The sequence below is a fragment of the Vanessa cardui genome, chromosome 27 (genome assembly GCF_905220365.1).
Source record: "Vanessa cardui chromosome 27, ilVanCard2.1, whole genome shotgun sequence".
Classification (NCBI taxonomy): Eukaryota; Metazoa; Arthropoda; class Insecta; order Lepidoptera; family Nymphalidae; genus Vanessa; species Vanessa cardui.
The window spans coordinates 346,597-366,340 of NC_061149.1; the positions used below are offsets into that span (position 1 = coordinate 346,597).

Here is a 19,744-nt window from a genome sequence, read left to right on the forward strand (position 1 = left end):
TTGTGTATTTTACTAATATAGCCATGACTTACAATACAAGATCGGATTCTGTTTTTAATAATGCGTATGTTCTCCATATGTACGTGTGTGATGACTACCGGTCGACCGCTTTGTCTCCTAGAATTGTCTCTGCCTGTAACTTTAACGAAAATATTTTTTGGTAAACTACATTTTACAAACAGCGGTGTATACGTTTTAGATAAGTACGTACAATATGCCAAAAATTGTATTGATCTTCAAGAGATGTGACTGTCAATAAGTAAGGGTAATGCTGTATTACTCAAAGCTATCTATCGCCCATTGCTCTGTTTGCATTTTAGGAGTCAACAACACCAAACAACAAAACAGACATTGGTTAACAGTAAAAATAATAAACTTGGATTTTGAATTGATTCTGAGTAAGTTTCTTTCTGAATCTAAATTAACTTTTTTCTCAATAATTTCCAGTAGGTACAATAACTATCAAATGACCACCAATAATTCCGAAAAATACGATAAGGTACTTTTGCAAAGAGAACTGTCGCACATAGCACAGTAGTATTCCTTTTTATTGTCGCTAAGTTGCTTAACAACTATAAATATTTTGAACGAAAATCAATAATTATCACAACTACATCTTTGCACACTTCGAATGCCTGGAGTCCAATCCACTCAATCGTTTTAGAACAACATTATTTGTATTTAATAATCTATTAGATCGTATTTATAAAAAGGTTATATAAACCTTTTTATAAATACATAATATTTGTGCAATTTAACGATTTAGATTTTTTAAGTGTACTTAGACCATTTCAAATGTTTATTATTATTTTCATGATTTATGTCATTCTTATTTGATAGATTGATTTCTTTTTAATATAGAATGACTCCAGTACATCATGATTGGGCCTTATAACATAATTATTGTGTATTTTTAGTCGCTAATTACAAAGGTGAAGTTATGATTTTTATAACTATATTTTCCACATATTTTTCAAGTCTGACTGCTTTCGGATATTTGCCCAGACTGAAAGTTGGCCAAATATCCGAAAATTTGTAAAAATATCATGATATAAGATTCACACTGATATTATACTGCTGAGAACTTATTTCTGCTACTTCTAGTGAAAGCTTGATTGTAAGCGTTATCTAGTAATAGGTCAAATTTTTTAAAGGGACGTTGTTATTTTATTAGATTGTATTCCAAAAATAAATGGATCCCTTGTATTTTCATTTCTATTTGTATCTTCGTTCCTTTTTACATTCCTTTGCTAATTGTTTTAATGTCTGTCTCTTCGACTCTTAAAGTTGTAGTTTTCTCGTTACTAAAGCTATATTTTTGGGTTTTATAAATATTTTTTCCAATATAGCCACTGCTGTTCCATTTGTGGATATTGACTGATGAATGTTCATATATACATTAGAAGATAAATGATTTATAAGTAAATCTAGGTTTCCTTCAGGTAATTGTGCTTTGGTAGATTCGTAATAAGAATCTGATGTATTATCATCCCTCGGTAAAATTTTGTAAAATTTGTAAAATTATAATGATATTAGTACAGCTTAAGAGAACATCAAAAAACCTTAATAATATAATTTACAGTAATGCCAGTAACATATTGGAATATTACTACCAAACATCCACTTAGAAATCTAGACGACTAGGGCAGTATTGGCAACGTAAGGGATGGTTAATATTTCTGGCAGTTCCGATGGTGGTGGCAACTACTATTAAATGGCCCATTAGACTATCATAACTTGTTTTAATTTAATATCTATGGGGAACAGCACGGCATTCCAAATCCAAGGGATCACCGAATGTTTCTAAAACTGGCCACATTTAGAACAGGGACTTGAATTTAAAAGAAATGACGACAGCAGAACAATTATATATTACGTCATATTAGAATTTGAAGGACATAGACGATGCCAAAATTCTAAATTATCGTTTTAATAAAATTATTTGTATTTAAATTTTTAATAGAATTCTTTCGGGACATGTAAGTATTCTATATTTTATAAAGAAACTAAGTACATATTTATAAAGCTCAACATATGCCCTTTTTCGAATGCTGACACGATAAAGTATTCATAGCGGATTGACTGATTTTCTAGCTTCCATATACTGTAACTAAGCGAATGAAGTCCATCTTACTCAACTTTTCAAGGAATGGCCTTATGCAAGGGCCTTCACCAGCTCTTATACCTGGACTTTAAGAGGTCATGTTCAGCTTTGTTAAGCTCTATCATACCTGTAATATATTAACATCGATTGCACTAAAATATTATAAAGATTTATTGGATTTTCGTTAGGGTAATTTATAATTCAATTGCATTTATTTAATTTTATGTATATGTTTGGAAATAATCTTTATATAAATTGAGATCATATTTTGATTTAGCAACAATCGCGAGCGTCTCAAGTATTTGGACTAGTTCGCTCTTAATGTATTTTTTTCGAGGCTAATTTACTTGGTACTGAGTGATTTCATGAATAACATGATTCTGTGATGTTCTTCTCTAATTTTCTTATAATTGTCAGATAGATCTGATCTGGCCTTAGACGACGACGTGCTTCAAAAGAACGAACTATTGTGTAACATCTATATAACTGCACGATAAATATTGTGGTGCCTATAAGACGAAAATATTTTAGTGTAACTATAGACAATTATTAAAATTTTATTATTAGATCGATTGTGTGAAAGATGATATGGTAAGAAAGAATGTCCGACAGAGAAGTATGGAAGAAGAAGACATGCTGCGCCGACCCCAAGTAAATTGGGATGAGGGCAGGAGAATAATGATGATTAATATATTTTAATTGTTACAATAAACAAACGCCATCGTCTTATCCGCAGGTCTTTGCACACCCAGGAAAATTGGAGAGGTTGCTATCGGCTTGACCTGTGCTATTCTTCGTGTCGTATGCTTAAAATGACTGTTAGTGCTTGCTTCATTATTACATTATAGTACCTTTACAGGTCTCACTGGGTTGATGCCTTCTTCCATTCAACCTTTTAAAGGGCTCGAGAGTATTCCACAGCTTTTTCTGAAAGCGGATTGACAGATGTTTCTTCTGTTTTCTTCACGATGTTTTTCTTTGCCGCCGAACTCATTATCTATTTGAAAATTATCAAAATATTGTTAATTTTATCAATTAATTTAAATAGATTAAAATTCAGTGGTACTTGTCCAATGCCCTGATTGAAACCTGCAATATTGGTTAAAGATTAATGTATTCTAGCTACTGATAACGAGACTATCTTGGATTATTTAAAATCTCTGGATGTTGGTTTTGTAACTCCTTTAAACCGGTCACCAAGGTCACTAGAAGGTCGAAAGGGTTCAAGGTCATAAATAGCCACCGTAGGAAGAGTTTGTTCAAACTTTGATGCCATTGAATAGCATGTGTACCCTTTGAATTATAATGTTTGTAGTTTTACAACAAAATTAGTGACCCGCCGCGGCAGCGCACGGTGCAATATATTAGTAATAGATGGTTGGATGATGGTTAATTAGTGATTTTAATGATCTAGGCTTACATAGGGATAGGCAACAGTAGGCGTAGACTTTGTTTTATACAGTGTAAATAAGGTAACGAAGAAAATATGATAAGCAAACTAGGTCCGTATGACTGTCCGTAAAGTTGAAGATATTTAGAAATATTTCAAGTCGGGATGTCAATTTACAGTCGTGTAATTGTCCCAACAATTCATATGAATGAGAGTTACAATTATTTTTAGCATATCCCCCTACCTAACTCTTGGTAACCATGGAGGGTGAGGGTATGGTGGCAGTGGTGCGCGGGTTACGCGGCTCAGGGCTCGCCGTTACGTTGCTCGACTCAGGACGGCAGTTTACATTGGTCCCTGAGAATAATTGTAAGTTCTATTATCTTATTTATAATCTATAGATTTATTATGGATATGATTTTCTCGCTGTTTTTATTATTTACTTTTGCGTTACCTTTTTCGTTAGAAATGGAAAGGTATCTTGACGTGCCTTGACCAAATAGCTAAAAATGTTTCATAATGACCGTTTATGTACAATAAATTGGTTACTGAAGAAGGGCATTGATTTTCTATGGCATTGATCATCATAGAAGATTTATCCAAACTCCAACTCAAACTCAAATAACTTTATTCAATATAGAAGTATTACACTTTCTTATTGATGTACAATTGAAACAGTATCACCGGTTCGGAATAGAAAATACCCTGACCTGAGAAGAACCGGCGAAAGAAACAGAAGATCCACATTCCACATATATAACCAGTGTTTGCTTCACTTAAGTTGTTTTAAGATTCAAAACCATAAAACCCTTTACTAAAATGCCTTTCGTCTATCGATAATATCTTAATTATATGTAAATATTGTTTGAAATAGGTAGGCAGTCCGGTCAATGGTAATTCAAATTCTGGAAACATTAACCCATGTTGCAGTACTGTTGATAGAAATATCGATTTTATCGTTTTGATCAATCGATTAAATATTGTCGATAGCTCTCTGTGCGTAATAAAATTTGTAACAGCGACACTATTATCTTCTGGTCCTCAGATACGAATACGCAGCCGGCGCCTGCGAGTAATGTCAGGCAAACCACAGCCTCGCAGTGCGTGCACAACGTGGCGCGGCGTGAGAGCAGCGTGCAAGCTACGGATGGGCGGTACACGAGCACTTACAAGGTACCTCTTCACGATCTGCTGCTGTGGGCGATTGTGTGCCGTATAGTTTTATTGACAGCGACCCGCCTCGCTTTCGCACGTCTTAAGCTGTCAGCGTTTTTCTATTATTTTGTGCATTGGACATATAAACCTTCCCCTTGAATCAATCGATCTGTTAAAAAATACCGCATCAAAATCCGTTGCGTAATTTCAAAGATCTAAGCATACATAGAGACACAGCGGTGAGCGACTTTGTTTTATATGTACTATGTAATAATAAACAACAATAGGTTATTTTCGGTTCTAAAATAACTTATAAAGGTAAAAATTAAAATATATGCAGAAATATAATTTTGATTTTTTATTTTGAAATCAAAACTTGTAATTTTTAATCTGTATAACACGTAAATATTAACAAAGGCTAACCTATAATATTTAGTGGCGTATTATATGCACAAAATGGCCACTAGCAAAAAGATTTTAGATTACAAACTAAAAATGACGCACCAACATAGAAAATTATTCTATTATTGCCAGGCTATATATCATTCAGAAACGTCACATTTTTAATTACCGCCATCTGCCATTACCACGTCGTGTCATCTATACTTATAATAAATCTGTAGGGAAGTCAATTCTGTACATGAAATATTTTTACAAAATAACTATCAGGGGGTAATCAGGGGGTCGATACTGATGGCAAAAATGCAATCAGTAAAATTTTTGTCTGTCTGTCTGTCTGTCCATATAACCGTTATAGAAACAAAAACTACTCGACGGATTTTAACGAAACTTCGTATAATTATTTTTCATACTCCTGAGCTGGTTATAGTATACTTTTCATCACGCTAAAGTCCATAGGAGCAGAGCACTGAAGGGAAATGTCTGAAAAACGGGAAAGTTACCCCATATTTTGAGCTTCCGTCGCGTGTTTAGCCTTAATGGTTAAAGCTACATAGAAATAATGTATTACGGAAATGATCTCCTTAAAATTATACAAAAAATATCCCATGACAGCCTATGTCTATCTTTTATGGTTGACTCACAATAACACGTGTCACTTCCAATAGCGTAGTCACTCCCAATAGTTCGAAGCTTTCTGATTATATTTGTCTATTCCTACGTTTATAACACTCTCAATCATTCCAAATTACAAAAGTTAACAGTATTAACTACGCTTATAATAAAGCTATCGCACGAGAGTACTAAATCTATACTATTATATAAATCTCTAGAGTCTGTCTGTACACTTATTTTTGTCGTAATTCGTCATGTATTCTTTGACTGACTTAGTTTTTACCATTTTTGAAATTTTTGTGTGTCTGTATCATTATAAAAATTGGGATACAGGAAAACATGTACTTGCGCAAATCATTGGCTATCTATACATACAAAAGTATATATAGATAGCCAAAAGGTTGTGTTTGCATGTGTGTCATCGATAAACTCAGAAACTATTTGATCGATCATTATGGAAATTGGTATGTTTATCTATTTTTTATGGAGAAAGTGATTATTTCATCCGTATCATTAAAAATAACCAACAGATGGCCCTTACGTGTATCACGATACATTTATCTTCCGATCAACCGATAATTATAAAATATGAAATAAATACTGAAAATCTATTCAAAAAGCATAACAACTAACTTAATTTCCGTCATATGCCAATAAACATATAATAATCACAACAATAATAATTGTCATTTTAAAATGAGATATTTATTATAAATTACATATATGGGAAGAAGTTATTAGCTGTTTTGATTATAAGAAAGTAAACAATAATCATAATTGGTAAATATACTCATAACTCCAATAACAATGAATCTTTAATATAAAATGTAAACGTAAGACACATAACCAAAAAAAAAATATATAAATAGAAACCACCATGCCATTGAAGAAACAAAAGATTGGAATATCAACAATATATGCGTAGCGTCATCCAAAAGAGCTATGGAAACAGCACACCGACAAGAAATACGTTTAGAAACAAATAGAATCCGAATTTCTACTTTAAGAGCGGCCAAAACCGTTAGTCAACGAAATGATCAAGTTCCAGATCTTCGAACAAGTATCTTTATCAAAAGATACTGGTAAACCTGACAAGCCCAATTACTGGATGATGAATGATTAAAAAAGACTAAGTCAAGAACTAGAACCAATCTCAATAAATCAGCCTTCAATTACTATATAGGTTATGATAACAAGATGAATCCCGATGTGATCATTGGTTCAATGAATATAGTATGCCCATATTGTCACACTAAATAAACTGCTGGTATATGCTACTCCACTGGTAAAATGTATTTACCACAACTGCTTGAACCACCAGAACCTCTTCTTACCTACGTTACGGGAACTATTATGGAGTCTAAATATTTCCTTCAGTATATTAGAAATTACAATTCATGCTTTTAAATGACATCTTTTGGAGTAACAAATATTGTACAATACAATAATTTCGCGTCTACGTTTAAAGTGTATCATATGATTGGTTCACTTCTTCCAGTATCTAAATAAAATCCCCAATTTCTAGACATTTATTTCACGGACAACGTAGAAAAAGATTGATCTTTGATGCATGTTCAGTACCACAACTAATCGAGAAATCATCGCTAAATTTAGGATTACGCCTAAAACTGCTCTAGATAGTGAAACAACAAATGATTCAAAGTAATTATCAATGCAGATAGAACGCAGAGCATGAAAGGCGTATTAAAGCTTCCATAGCTCCTGAAGTCACAGCTGTAATTGTCGGTACAGAAATTACAAAACGAGGTATTGTTATCACTAAGCGACACAAAAACAATCAAGGTGTCGCTGAAAAATATCAATCGTATGACAATTATTACGATTATCCAATTATGATTATGCGAGCAGAAGATGAATATCATCTCGGACTGTATCAAAATAATCTCACGTCTGGCTCTGTGACATCGAAGAGTTTGATTTTTATGGGTATCGTATAATTAGAGATAATCAATCTAACCATATTTTGAAGTATCGTCAACTGTTTTAACAATTCATTGTTGACATGTATGCTATGGTCCAGAAAGAAGGATTAAGCTACATTCGATGCAACCAATCAAAACTTCGAGCCAAAGGGTACATTTATTTACGAGATACATACAGATGACAAGGTTGTAAATGTTATATCATCGATATTTGATAGAACCGGATAATAGAGGACGTTTTTGGTGTGATACAAACTTTTCTAGACTATAGAAATTTAATTAAAATTTTCATCGTACCAACTTTACATCGAGATTACACCAACAAAAACATTCTCATAAATCATATCTGTTTCCGGATTAAAAAAAAAGAAGATAATATCTTGATAAATAAGTTTATGGGTGTTATGACCAATCTGCAGCCTATCGAGAACATCATTGACGAATATTAAATGAAATAATTTTAAGTATTTGATTAGATCTCGCATATTTCTCATTTGATTATTTGTATATTGTATCGGTAATTAATTACAAAATGAAAAATTAAAAGAATATTTTTCTACGACTACTTAATGCCCAGCGAAGCGGGCGGGTATAGCTAGTACTCAATAAATTTTACTTGTGACACTTTCCTAGGCTTATAATATCAACGTTTTCGCAGCTGATGCACTGTCATTCGACCCCGACTTCCCCGCCGGACCAAGTGGCGGAGTTTCCTCCGCAGAGAGCCGACACGGCCTGTCCTGGTAAACCAACTCTCTTTCGTAGTTACTAAGAGCTTACTCTGATCATGAAGACCAGTGATATTCATATATCATTTTGGTCCCTGGTATGTTCATATAAGTTTATTTGTAACACACGTCAAAATAAAATCTACAAAATATATATTGTAGCTAGCCAAATCTTAACACTTTTGGTAGGTAGATTAGTAGACATACATATATGTAGTACGACGCAACTTCGATGCATCATCGGCAAAATTCGTAAAACCGATCACATCCGAATTAAGTACACTATCCCAAATTATCAACTTTTATTTCTTATCTGAATATGATCTTTACACAAACGTAATAACTCGTAATATCGTATGACCTAATATATTCGTCAATTTGACACATCACTGACGTGAGAATCTATAGCGACGTATAGCGTCGAATGGCGCGATAGGGAGCTATTTCTATCGGTTGTATAAATCGGCAGTAATCGGTTTTATTGAATTTTGTTGTGCTAAGTTGTTTCGTACTATACATATATTCTTCTGCCAAACAGCCAAACAACAATATTTACTTTAGGGCCTAATGTTAGTTTTGTGATTATTTTTGTATGACATATTTTAATTATAAAAATTATGTTATTAAAGGTCATGGGAATTTCATAGTGGGCGGTCAGGGAAGCGGTGAAACTTATTGTTATCCGACGAAGAGTCATGAGTTCAGAGGCGCCATGTGCTGGCCAGACAGAGGTATGAATCTAACTGTTAATGTCAGGTGTGTGTAGTCGGTTTGGTAATTGTCCTGTTGGGCTTAGCTTTCTCTCTGCTTCTGAGAAGAAGGTGTGGAGCTTCTTTCACCGGGCTGCTTCAGTGGGTTTTGGTGGATTTATATGTGGTAGAATTAAATTGGAATTAAACGCATGCAGGTTTACCTACGATGTTTTTCCTCAAAGCCGATCGCAAGATGAATTATAAACACAAATTTAGCACATGAATATTTACTATTAAAGTTATTAATTTCGGGATATTTACCATGTTTTTTATTTTTGTTCGGTGGAACTCAATATTTCGCCATTGTCTACGAATGTCTTGTTCACGAGATCTCACGATCACGAGTCCGAACAAAAATAAAACACATGCTAAACATCCCGAAATTAATAACTTTAATAGTAAAAATAACCATGTTAATTTAAAATCTTATATATGAATATTTACGGTTAACACGGTCAATGCGGAACGAGGTCTAATACGCCTGGCATGTGTCTCTCTAGCTGTGCCGCCAAAAACATAGATTTATCTGTCGTGCAGAGACCGTATCATCTAGGTATTTGATTTTAATATATTGTAGGAAAGTGATAAATTTTCGTATGAGGTCTTAAACCACAGGAATGAATAACTAACATATGATCTCAGATCTCATGCTCAGATATTCTTACACGACAATGTTCCCATCCACAGGCTCCGTCTGCAGCCCCAGATCCTCGCTGCAGCCGGACTCGTTCGCAACGTCCCTCCGGAAGTACCCGAACGTCTGCCAGGATCGGTCATCGGAGATCGTCGAGAGGCTCATTAATTTCACTCAGAATAAGAATTGTAAGTTCCCACCATTATTTATCGTAACACTGATGGTGCGAAGAATCGGGGAGTGCTTTACAAACGAAAATATTTTTATCCTACTCATGATAGTTTATGGAATTACTAGCGGCCTGTTCCGACTTCGCACGGGAAATGAAAACGCCCTGGCGGCTGGATTTTCTCCAACATGCTTGTCGTTCTATTTCAACTTATTCGCACTAAAACCTAAATAAATCATATACCTAAACCTTCCTCATAAATCACTTAATCAATAAATCTATCAGTGACAACCGCATGAAAATCCGTTCAGTAGTTTTGGTTTTTATCGCGAACATACAGACAGATGCGGCTAGGGAACTTTATTTTATAATATGTTGTGAAGACAGTTTGTTTACCGTTGTACGGGTACTTAGGGTACAAAATGAAAATCAATCCTGTTCTTTCAAATATTAATTCACATCTATTAAATCGTAATATAACATCAAACTAGACTAAAAATTTTACACGAAGAACAAATGTTAGACTTGAAAGCACTATGTCTTTAGACAAAATCACTAATTGGTTGAATCTTACTGGTTTAATTATAAATTATAAAAACCAAAATACTTGTATTGTAGGTATATCTAGATTTTATTTTTCGTGTGACTTTGAAACCTAAATCTGTAAGTCGGTATTTCCTAGTCATATTGTACTCGTATGTATGAAAAGTTGTAAATAACTTTTGCTCTTTCCGTATTAAGTATTATATGTAAATACTAGCAGTGCTCGCGATCTTGTACGCGTTTGAATTTAACAAAAATATCAGTTATGTACCAGTGAAAGTCCCATCAAATCTGTCCAGCCGTTCCAGAGATTAGCCGGAACAAACAGACTAACAAAATTGTAAAAAATGTTAATTTGGTATATGTACCGTCTGTACATATGCATTTAGTATAGAAGGTCATTTTTAATATTTCAAACAGACACTCGAATGTTATTATACGTATAGATATTGATTTAGGAGGTTTTTCAGTTGGCATTACAAACAAAACATTTCATTTATGAGCATATATATATTTATGTGACAATTTTCTATCGTCCAGCATACAGGGAGAACAGGTGTGTGTCACCATCTCGTAACCTGGACACAAATATGTCTAATCAGACATTCTGTGCTAACGCGAAATCTAGAATTACCAGCGCAGAGAGATCTAAGAGAGGCTACCAGCCTGAAGTTACCATCAGACCTGAAAGGTTAAGTTACGTTTTAACTATGTAAAGTAAGTTACAGTTAGCTATATCACCTCCTCTTCTATTGAGGATGTTTTGAGCTGAGATGGCCCAGCGGTTAGAACGCGTGCATCTTAACCGATGATTGCGGGCTCAAACCCAGGCAAACACCACTGATTGTTCTTGTGCTTAATATGTGTTTTTAATTCATTTCGTGCTCGGCGGTGAAGGAAAACTTAATGAGGAAATCTACATGTGTCTAATTTAATAGAATTTCTACCACATGTGTATTCGAACAACCCGCATTGGAACGGCGTGGTGGAATATGTTCCAACCTTCTCCTCAAAGGGAGAGGAGGCCTTAGCCCAGCTGTGGGAAATTTACAGGCTGTTGTTGTTGTCGGAGTGTATGATTCACACTTTGCAATACTTCAACCTACAGATGCAGGTTTCCTCACGATTTCATCTCTCCAAGAAATACATTACATTATACTCACTCGACAAAATCTAGTGTCGAGCACATGAGATGCATTTTGAGTACGGCATTAACACATGAACATTCAGTAGTAGTTTTGTGACTTAATCCATGTGTGCTTTCAATTCATGTGCTCTGTCCCGCTTTTATTAAATGATACTTGACGACCTCCGTGGTTGAGTGGCGTGTACACCGGGTTTCATGGATACCCCACTCCGAGGTCCCGGGTCCGATTCCCGGCCGAATCGATGTAGATAATCATTAGTTTTCTATGTTGTCTTGGGTCTGTGTGTTTGTGGTACCGTCGCTACATCTGATTTTCCATAACACAAGTGCTTTAGCTACTTACATTGGGATCAGAGTAACGTATGTGTTGTTGTCTGATATTCATTTATTTATTTATTTATACTGATGAATAGGTATTTTTCTTAATGGACACTAGTAAACTATATTTTGTTTTTAATTTTAAATTGGTAAGTAGTGTAGCTCTGGTTTTTCTATATGGAGACTTACGCCCGTAAATATGGGCGTTGTACGAAATATTAACCATACCTCGCAACGTTGCCTCACCGAGCTTGTAAACTGGAATGTAATTACACTGAGTCACTCACATGTTGAGGTAACTTAACACAACAAAATTAAGACATTATAGTAGTAGGACTTTTAATAAGTGGGTGGTACCTATTCAGGCAAGTTGCCCAAAGCTCATGCACAAGTAATAGAATTTATATTTACAGATATGAAGAATCCCATGAAGTCTTTAAACAAGATCCATATGAGTGTAGAGCAAAGGAAACCTGCAGAAAACCGACATACTGCAAGACGAACGACGTCAGGTTCCTCCGGGATACGTCGAGAAATGTGAGGGACGGCATCCGAAGTTTATCAGCTCAGGTATTAGGGCTACTCCGAGAATTAATTTTAAACTGTGCTCTAAAGCTCAATTTTCGTGACAAAAAAATCCAGAATAAATGCCATGCTTCCAATAATTTCGCCAAACAACGGAAGCATTGAAAGTCGAATTATGTGTAAAGTATCTTAGTATCTTATGATACGTTTTTTATTAGAGGAATATTTAGACAAATTAAGACTCCGGAAAGTCAATAAATCCCGACGTATTCGTTTCTATAATAAGATACACACACATTATTTAATAAGAAACACTTAATCTTATTAAGAAATTAAGAATTCGTTTAACGTTTCCGTTTCTCCAGGCTAACGATAGACCGGAAAGGTTGAATCCAAGAGAACGAACGAACTCTTCGAATGAACGTCGAAGAGGTCAGCAGCAATGGGTTAGTAACCGGATATATTCCACAAGGATGATTTAATGGTAGGAGGACGGGGAAGTCGGTCACGTGATCGTAAGTAGTCACCACTGCATATAAACATTGACGCTGTAAGAAATAACAATAATTCGTTACGTCATCAATGCGCCACCAACTTTGTGCTTTGTGCTAAGGTGCTATGTCCCTGTTGCATGTAGTTCCCCTTCCACCCTTCAAACTGGATCACAACAGTAATAAGTATTGCTGTTTAGCTCTAGAGTGGTTTGTAAATACCCAGAGGGGCTTGCACCAAGCCCTACCACCAAGTATAACAAGACTTGCACTGATCTCTTTTCAGGTAAGACACATGCAGATTTCTTCACGATGTTTTCCTTCTCCGCCAAGCATGAGATAAAAGAGACGAGTGGTGCTCGTTTGGGTTTAAACCCGCAATCATCGTAGATGCACGCGTACTGTTGGTCATCTCGGCATATAGTTTTTATTGAAAATAATTTGTTAAGCTAGTACTGTTTTTCCATATTCACTTAATTTGATTTATAAGTAAATTCTAAACATCTCTTTTACAGAGTACCGAAACAGTGAATATGGAAATACAAGGTAATTAAAAAACGTTAACTTTTTAGATGATTCTCTGAATGATTATTATTAATGAAGACAGTTAACATTCCAAAATTTAACTCTTTCAGCGGCCGTTCCGATGATAACGAGAGAAATTATGACGACTCCGAGGATCGCACCATCTCAGAGAACTGTGAGTATTGAGCCTTTGTGAGAGCTGGTCTGAGTAGAAAATAGATGCCACATATTCTACTACCAAATAACCATACTTAGTTTTGTTCCGGTGTAAAGGGTGAAAGACTAAAGTTATTGTTTTATCTTACGATGATGATTAATATGGACGAAAGTAACTGATGTGATTGTCAAAAAGCTAAAACCATTTTGTCGCACCTCGGACCTGAAAATAACTGAAAGAAACTTAGAAAATTTTTGAACTGACATTTAAAAATCACGGTCTACAGTCCTACAATCTAAAGATCTGTCATATTTATGTCAGTTGTGGTTTTAAAATGACGGAGAAATAGATAGGAAAGAAGAAAGACTTTGATTATTGATTTGTTCTTTCGCTTTCTTTAATAATGGGCTTCCTGATGGTAAGTCACCGCTGCTAGAAATTGACAGTATAAAAATATTAACCTCTCTTTTCATCGCCAATGCGCCACCGTCCTTGGGAACTAAAATGTTATGTCCATTGTGCCTGTAGTTACACTCGCTCACCCAAAGCGAAACCCAACAAAATTTAGAAATAGCTCACGCCAAGACACAAATTATAAAAATGTATTTCGCAGGTCGCGGTACCTCTAACACCCACATCATCGAAAACTAAAGAATGTCTAGATGAAAGAAATGAAGATGCAGAGAATGCTTGTGGGGAGCAGCTTTTGAACCCAACAGCACAAATCATGGAGTCGCAATTGAAACTCGTTGACATTAATGTTCAAACTTTGTGTAATAATGTTGAGTTTTGTTTCCACAAAAAACATAAAAGAAGGGATAGGATACGCAGCCGTTCTGAAGAAAAACTACAAATCATTGAATTGATGAAGTATAGAAATGCAGGCGTTTCGAAACAGAACTCCTTAAAATCGAGGTCGTATCGCAGGTTTCATAGCAAGAGTAAGCCAAGTGAAATTTTCGTAGAATTCATTAATAATTTTGAAAATCAAATATTTTACGTTGCTGTACCTGGGAAGAGAGAATGTGCGGTCGACAAGTATCGTCAATCTTTCGCTAAAATATTTTATTCGAGCCCCGCTGATACTAAAGTGCATTACGAAGATGACTTAAATAAGATATTAGAGGCCTGGATGAAACTTGTACCTTTAAAATTAAAAGATAAATTCGATATTGAGAAGGAAAAGAAACATATACAATACGATTTATTCAATTATTTAAAACACGTTGCGACTATTCCACCAGAACAAATCAGAAAAGAAAAACTTAAAGCTGATATATTAGAGAGGTTGAAATGTATTCATCTTGATGTTAAAAGAAATAAAGCAGCAACCCTGAATTCACTGGCGGAAATTTTAATACATAAAGTTACATGTGTTGGTCGCAGAAGATGGGAAATTGATGGAAGCAGAAAAGGAAATTGTTTAAATCATTCTTTACTAAAGAGTCTTCAGACACCAACAGAAAAAGAAGTAGAAGCCTTTGTGTTAAAATATACTACATTATTTTTACAAAAATTTGGTTTAAAATTACAAAAATCACTAATTAAAGAGATACAAGACGAATTATTCGATATATTTATAACATCGATGGAGGCAATAACTAATGGTAATACAGAGTTTGTTAAAACAGATATTGCACAATTCCTTCGTAAATATGGTTTATCTGAACAGAAGTCGTATAATTTTGCAACTATTTTAGTTAAATACTTCAAGGAAACATTTACGAACGATACGATTCACCACAAAGTTAGATCAGAAACACTAATCGTATTACCCAGTGTATGTAGCAAGAGATCTGTTGCCACTGTCCCCGACCTCTCGATAAAAGATACTAATCACGACGATATTGTTACAAATTTAAGAAATTTTACAACTAACATATGTCAACATATAAATGAATGGTTAAGTGACTTAGAAACACCTCAGGCTCAAGATAAAGAGTTAAAACAAGCATTAATAAACGAGTTAGCTGAAGAAATAGTTGAAAGGCGTAAATACCTAGAGCTTAATCCATATCACAAGGTTTCTGATGAAGCTGAACTTGAGCTATTGAAATATCAAGTTTTCAAATGGATTAAAAAGCTCACAATTCAAGATAGTTTAGAAGCTGTAGAGAATGCACCTGATTTAATGAAACGAATTAATAGCGTCACTGTTCCTAAGTTATCTAGACTACAAGACATTTATAACTTTTCCAAACAATGGAATGATACTAAATTGATACCTAACAAATCCGTAGGATTAAACACAATTCCATTAAAAAAGAGTGTTTCTCTAGCCACGACTTGCAATATTGTTCAAAATGATGCTTTGAAATTTGATGATGTACTGTGCGGTACTGAAAGTAATCAAAATGACGCAGACATTATGAAAATAAAATCAAAACGTAGTGCTTATGCACCGTTTTATAAAAAAGAAGGCACAGCGCAAATAGTTAATATGGCATTAAACATTACTGAACAAAATACAAATAAAAATGATGAAGTGATACGTAAACAACAGAGCTCTCACAAAATACAAAATTCTCCTTGTGAAAAGAGCTGCCCGAACCAAAATGCAGGTTCGAATTCTGTTAACATTAAAAGCAACGATCAACTTGAGGCAGAGTACGATCAATTCATTAAGAATTGGGTCCAAGAAATACCAATAACAGCCACCAATGAAAAGGAAAAGGCTATAATGGAGAAAGCGAGATTAGGCATATATAATGGCTTATGGAAAGTCATATCCAAGCTCAACTGTGATCCCTCCACGTACTACAATAAATTTTTGTACGAAGATCTCCTCGACGATGCTATAGATGATTTATTGGATTGCTTACCTCAGTCTTCAGATTTAAAGTCTAAAAGACATTTGCTAAAAGTTAAACTTATTGAAAAGACGATTTCCACGAATAACCAAATAAAAGAAAACGAAGATGCGTCATATAAGAATAAATTAATTCAAAATGTTGTGACTAATTTACGAAAACAAGGCATAACTGATCACCGAGACGGAAATCCCACGGAATTGCACGAGCATATGCAAATAACAAAGTTAGTTGAAAGCTATCTTCTATTGACGAATTTCAAAAACGAGGACAAAGTGATATCGAATGTTTACAGGAAAAAATTGTCAAAAGAGGTTAAAGAGTTTGTTAATGATTTAGTAAAAAATCACGCTAAAGAATTGAAGGACATTGATTTAGCTAGTTATGAAAACGATATAATGAATATTTTACATAAAGTACCTCTTCCTAGTGAAAATACAATAAAACAAGAAGCTGACGACGTTCTCTTAGGCATCGAAATAGAACAATGGTATGGTGATTTACCAATTGTCTCAAATAACGATTACACTGAAGAATATCAAAGAAGAAAACAAAGAGATGATTTAACTAAAAAGATTAGAGAAATCGAAAATAAGAATGACATGGATACTTCTGAAATGGAATTGAGAAATGAAGTATCAAGATTTCTCCAAAGAGCACCATTGGAAGAAGGAGAAAGTTTAAACATAAACTTCATGGTAGATGAACTGTTAAACAGATTAAAAAATAAAACGAAACATGATAAAAGCGCCAATAGGAGCGATCATCCTTGCTTCTCTAGTTTTACAAAGCTACCAAAATCACCAAAAGTTGTCATCAAAGAACCGCCAAGTTATAGATTATTTGAAGAAGAAAGACCATCGAGTTCATCATTCAAAGAAACATCTAATAATGAACAGTGGCATACACTACAAAAAACCGTACCCGATGTTGGTACACAAACACAAAACAAAACTATGCATACACTGCCTCCATACAATGGCCCTTCATATACTTCTCCGATAACACAGGAGAATAGAAAACTACCTTTAACTCATAACGAGACTCAAATCGAAGCAATGGATGAAAACTTAGCTGGTGCTACAGAATCTTATCGAGAACCACGTTATTTTATTCCACATGAAAGCCAAACCATAAGACATGATGATAGGTCATTTGGCAAAGACCCTGATGCTGACCCTAGAGTAGATGAAGATAACCACGAGGATATGTACATAAATAACTTTCCGACAACATCACAAAGCTTTAAAGGTACAAGTCCTTATCGACGCAGAAATGCCTTTACATCCTACCCGAGAGATTCTTTGGAAGTAATTAAAAATCAAACTGCTAATGGCGAAGAAGATTCATTTCAACTTAAATCCTCAAAAGTGTCTCAAGCTGGCTATAATTCAAAGAATGTCGCGACCGAACCTGATTCTGTTGATAATGAAACGATGGAACCACGTATTCGTCATGCAAACAATTCTAATATTGCCCAATTTCCCAATTATAAAAGAGTACCAAAATTAGAAAAAGCTCAAAGAAGGAAACTTACTTATGATTCTGACGAAGATGATAAAATCACTTGCAACTGTATCGAGCGGTACCTGAAACGTAGACAAAAAATGCAAAACTATCCCTGCGAAGATTTCGAACGCTTGCCTTCGTGTCTGCCCATATTTTACCCTTATCCCTATTTTATGTTATGAAACAAAGATATTTCTGTAATAAATTGTTCGAACTATGATTTCTATTTATTTATAATTTTATTACAAAAGCTTATTAAATTTAGTTTTGTTGTAATACCTGGCCAAAGTAATTCGATGTTAGGTAACAGTATTTTCTTAGTTAACAATTTATCTTTTAGAACGTTAGTTGTTGAAATTGCTATAGCACTTGTAGGTTAATAAACAGATTTTTTTTGATTGATCATATACCGATAAGTTCAGTAGTTTCACATAACGTCAAGAAAATTTGAACCGTCTATCACACATTGGTTTCGCACGTGATTTTGGCGAAATCTGTGTAAATAAAAACACATTGGTTGACGTACGAGTATGTTTGTTGGGCAATTCTAATTTATCAGACCCTCCGTCCCCACTCCCAGCTCAAGCTTGAAAATTGATACGTCACCCACCCGCCCATCATACATTAAAAATAATAATTCCTTAAAATGGGGCATTGCTACTACCATTCTTTAAAAAGTAAATATTTTCGTCACATACGTATATATAAAACAGTTATAATAAATTTTGACTTCGTTGAACGTTTTAGTACATAATATTGTTCATGTTCTTATATGTAACAAAAAGTCATATTATCAACGAAACACTTTAATAAGGACAATCATCACAAATACAATAAAAAATCTTTACAAATCTCTTTTAAAGAAAAAATAGCTCGGATGTGGACATTGACCTCCAAAACATTTCGAACAGTGCTTTGAATTATTACTAACGGCCTTGCGCCGGCTCCCGGGGTACAGTCTGCTTCTACAGTTGCTATATAAACTCTTTTTCCAACCACAGCAACTATTATCTGGTCTACTTTTTCTGTTCATACATTCCGGGGAAACATAACATCTCCGATCCCCTCTTCTTGGCTGTCTCGAAGCTGAAAGACATTCGTATTCGTAATCTAAATTATGTATGTCGTCACTTTCGAGCATTTTCCTGTGAGGCTGACAGTCAATATTTCCTCTGGGTCTACACAGCTGCTGTTGGCAATTTGGTGTTTCCAATAAAATACTATTTGATGCTTGACAATGTTGTGATTTAAGCAATGGACGCCTTTGTCGTGGACATTCACTTATGATTCGTGGTTTAAATAAATATTTTGATGTGCATGGTCCGTGCGATTGCATTTCGTACTTTGTATACGAATCAGTTTGCGATTCAGTTGTTCTTACGATTGTTTTACGTTCGTGAGTAATCGGAGCTGATGCGAGCGTGTGACAGCTCGGCTTGGATACCGTTGAATCCCAAAGATATTCCTTGACAATAACACGAGGCGAAATTTCCTTATTGATCGAACTTATCGTTGTTGTATTCGTTTCAACGTTACGCGATATTCTATAATTAATACCCGTTTGAATCCCGATATCAGTACATGTAGTTAAAGTTGGATTGAAGCATGTTCGTCTGGTCGATATCGACCCAATTCTTTCTAAATGATCGGTTTCATAAGTTCTTATGGTATTTGATGATTGATGAATGTATTGACTGTCTTTCATCGATATAGGCGAATTGTTTGCCAACCATTCTTTGGTTAGGACGTTTTTAAACTTAGCAAGTACTTTTAAATTATCTAATAAATCATCAGTAGATTCTTCTAAGCTCAAAACTGCGTCTGATTTCA

General features: G+C 34.7%; 1 protein-coding gene across 2 annotated transcripts; it reads left to right on the plus strand.

The window, feature by feature from the left end:
- The first annotated feature begins 1,874 nt into the window (after nt 1-1,874).
- Nucleotides 1,875-18,123, plus strand: LOC124541246. 2 transcript variants are annotated; one of them, XM_047119129.1, is made up of 13 exons: nt 1,875-1,979; nt 2,841-2,922; nt 3,726-3,863; nt 4,540-4,667; nt 8,265-8,349; nt 8,964-9,065; nt 9,774-9,908; nt 10,973-11,123; nt 12,311-12,467; nt 12,788-12,868; nt 13,429-13,459; nt 13,549-13,613; nt 14,209-18,123. In XM_047119129.1, the coding sequence occupies exons 3-13, from the start codon at nt 3,755-3,757 to the stop codon at nt 18,094-18,096; spliced, it is 4,932 nt and encodes a 1,643-aa protein (XP_046975085.1). In that variant the 5' UTR covers nt 1,875-1,979; nt 2,841-2,922; nt 3,726-3,754; the 3' UTR covers nt 18,097-18,123. The 2 variants fall into 2 exon arrangements, with proteins under 2 accessions (XP_046975085.1, XP_046975086.1); XM_047119130.1 differs by lacking the exons at nt 1,875-1,979; nt 2,841-2,922; nt 3,726-3,863; ... (4 more) ...; nt 10,973-11,123; nt 13,429-13,459 and having other exon boundaries at nt 12,410-12,467.
- Nucleotides 18,124-19,744: the final 1,621 nt, after the last annotated feature.